General features: G+C 66.9%; 1 protein-coding gene across 1 annotated transcript in view; it reads left to right on the plus strand.

Moving 5' to 3' along the window:
- MARK2 (microtubule affinity regulating kinase 2) overlaps positions 1 to 2,885 on the plus strand; it is a 19,608-nt gene that overhangs the window by 15,640 nt on the left and 1,083 nt on the right. Inside the window, exon 16 of the mRNA XM_021708215.1 lies at positions 7 to 251. Within this exon, the coding sequence (XP_021563890.1) occupies positions 7 to 251 (245 nt within the window). The remainder of the gene's footprint in view (positions 1 to 6; positions 252 to 2,885) is intronic.

The raw sequence follows: 2,885 nt of genomic DNA on the forward strand, positions 1-2,885 counted from the left end.
CCCCAGCGTGTCCCCGTCGCCTCCCCCTCCGCCCACAACATCAGCAGCAGCGGTGGCGCCCCAGACCGGACTAACTTCCCCCGGGGTGTGTCCAGTCGAAGCACCTTCCACGCTGGGCAGCTCCGACAGGTGCGGGACCAGCAGAATCTGCCCTATGGTGTGACCCCAGCCTCTCCCTCTGGCCACAGCCAGGGTCGGCGGGGGGCCTCTGGGAGCATCTTCAGCAAGTTCACCTCCAAGTTTGTACGCAGGTGAGCGGGGGTGCAGGGTAGCATAGTCTGAGGCCAGGCCTTCCGGCTCCCAAGGGTGGGTTGGGGGCGGGCACACCAGAACCGGGTCTGGGCCCTGAGGTTACAAGGGGCTTCGGGAAGAAACAAGGCCTTTGTCAGCACCTGACGTGCCCAGGCCCACCCCTCGGGCTTCTCCCTGACTCCTCACAGGCACCCCTCATTCCCTGGCCCCGAGCAGATGGCCGATGCCGCCTCCTCTCTAGCGGAGTGTGAACTCAGATGCTAAAACGAAAGCCCCCTCTTCTCTCCTGGGTTCCCATGGAAACTTATATTTGGTGACGCAGCTGCAAAGTCATGAGGCAGGAGCCAGGCTGGGCCAGCCAGGAAGATGTTTTCCTGGTCGCTGGGCTTGCCCCTTTGACCGCCATTCCCCTCGCCCGGTTGGTTGTGTCTGGCTGCAGCCACTCCCCCTGCCGCCACCATGTTCTTGCAGCTTGTACGAGCTGGCTGGTGAGGGCCGCACGGCCTCCTCCCTGGCCGCCTGGTGCGCCGATGCTCTCCTGTGTTGGACCCAGGATGGGTGCTCTTCACAAGGCTTCTCGCACCTGAGCCCCCGACCTCCCAGAGGGACAGCCTGAGGAGGACACTCTCTGTCCCCGTCCCACACTGGCGTGGCAGCTCGGGGAGCAGCAGGGGCTGGAGGGAGCAGGCCGCCTGCCCTTCCTCCTGCGTTGCGTCCGCCGGGCTGAAGGAGCCAGTGCCGCTGCCCGCCGACACCCCAGAACGCAGGCGCCGGGGCGCAGGGGGGGTAGGAGCAGATCCTGGGACTCCAGCCTCGCTGAGCGGCTTTCCAAAGCGGGGTGACCCTCGAGCCTGTAAAGCCTACTCCCCACCTGCTTACCCACATGCCGTCTTGTTGTTTTTTTTATTTCTTTCTTTCTTTTGTCTTTTTTGTTTGTTTTTTTAGAAATCTGTCTTTCAGGGTTGCCGGAAGGTAGGCGTTGAGCCCGCTGTGTGTGTGTCTGTGTCCTGCTCCCTCCTCCATCCGCTCACCGAGTCTCTGCCATCTCAAAGGGAGGAAGGCTGCCTCTGGGCGGGCACGGGCACAGGCCCGCCTCGCTGCCCTTGCACACAGGCCGCGTCCCTCAGGGGCCGTGTCAGCCCGCTCGGCGCACGTGGCCGAAAGCAAGGGCCTTCCTTGGGCCCGTGGCCACGCCTGTCCTCAGGCACTTCTCCCTTTAAGAGCGTCTCCTTTCCCTCCCAGGTCTTGGTCACCAGCCTTGGGTTTCTTTTCTGGCCTTCCCTGTCGTGTGCATGCGCTCTGAGGAAGCTCCCTAGGGGTGACAGTGCATCTGGGCCGGTACCATGTGGCTCTGCTGGGCTTCCTGGACTTCAGGGCTGTGCGATCTCTTCCCCTGGGCCTAGAGGTGGCAGGACCTTGGAGGTGCTGCGGGGACAGCGGGGTCCTCCTCTGGGCCCAAGGAGCCTTTGTCTCACAAGTGGGGCACAGCACCCCCTCCTGGCCGCTCCTGCACAACCAGGCCCACCCACGCCCGCCCAGCACTCCTGCCTCCAGCAGCACCCGGGTAAACCCAGCCTCCACTCGGGGCTGCTTTCTCTGGATGTGGCCCGTGGCTTCCAGCATGCCGGGAGCTGGGCTGCTCTAGGAGAGGGACCATCCCGAGCCAGAGGGGAGCAGCGGGAGGTCTGCGCCCTCAGGCCCCCCGTTCCGGGCCAGACCCTGCCCTCTTCCCCTGCCTCCGCCTGGGCCCTCCTGCAGACCGGGGTGAGCCAGAGACTCCAAAGGCGGAGCGCGGGGTCGGGAGCACGGGTCCCCCAGGCTGCCGGCCGGGTGCCTGGCCAGCTCCTTGGTGCCGCGACGCGGAGGAATCGTCCAGTCAGGGACCTCGGCTTTCCTCCCCTGCACCCAGCGGCTCTCTGCATGGCTGGCTGCTGCCCCCAGGGGCCAGAGCGAGCAGGGAGGGCCCCTTCCTCGGGCAGTGCTCCCGGCGCTGTGCGCCGGTTTGCGCCCGTGTGTCTGGTGTCTCCGTGTTCTTTCCATGTGCTGCTTTCTCTCGCCCCCTCCTCACACGTCCCCTCCTCTGCAGTCCCCAAATTCGCGGCTCCAGACACCCATCTTCCAGCCGGGCGCTGGAGAAGCCGCTCAGCGGGGCCAGACCTCTTCCCCGCCCCCTCCTGAGGTGTCTGCCCGCGGCGCCCTCTGCCCTCCTGCTGCAGGTGGCCCGGCAGGTAGCGGGTCACGAAGGGCCGGAGGAGGCAGCCTTTGCCACTCGCAGCAGACGCCCAACCCCAGGCACGCGGCCTCCTGGGAGGCCTTGACGCCCCAGCCCGCCTCCCACGAGATGAAGCCTGGCGGCCCCTTCCCCCAAGGACCACACCCCGACACCAGCGAGTGGCACAAAAGAGCCGCTCCCAAGGTCCCGGCCCCGGAGGGGCGCTGAGCCCCAGCTGCGGGCCGGGGGGCTGCCACCCAGGCGTGTGCTGGGTGCACATGCGTGCACAGGCCTGGAGCGTGGGCAGGGCCAGGCCGCGCGCGCTGGGCTCACTGTTGGAAAGGGCCCGTCAGGCTGCCGGAGGGCGGTGCTGCAGAGCCTGGCCGGCCTGCTGGGTGCCGGGCAGGTGGCCTTGGGCTTG

Source organism: Carlito syrichta, unplaced genomic scaffold, assembly GCF_000164805.1.
Source record: "Carlito syrichta isolate Samal-C Ts95f unplaced genomic scaffold, Tarsius_syrichta-2.0.1 Scaffold135581, whole genome shotgun sequence".
In the NCBI taxonomy this organism is placed as follows: domain Eukaryota; kingdom Metazoa; phylum Chordata; class Mammalia; order Primates; family Tarsiidae; genus Carlito; species Carlito syrichta.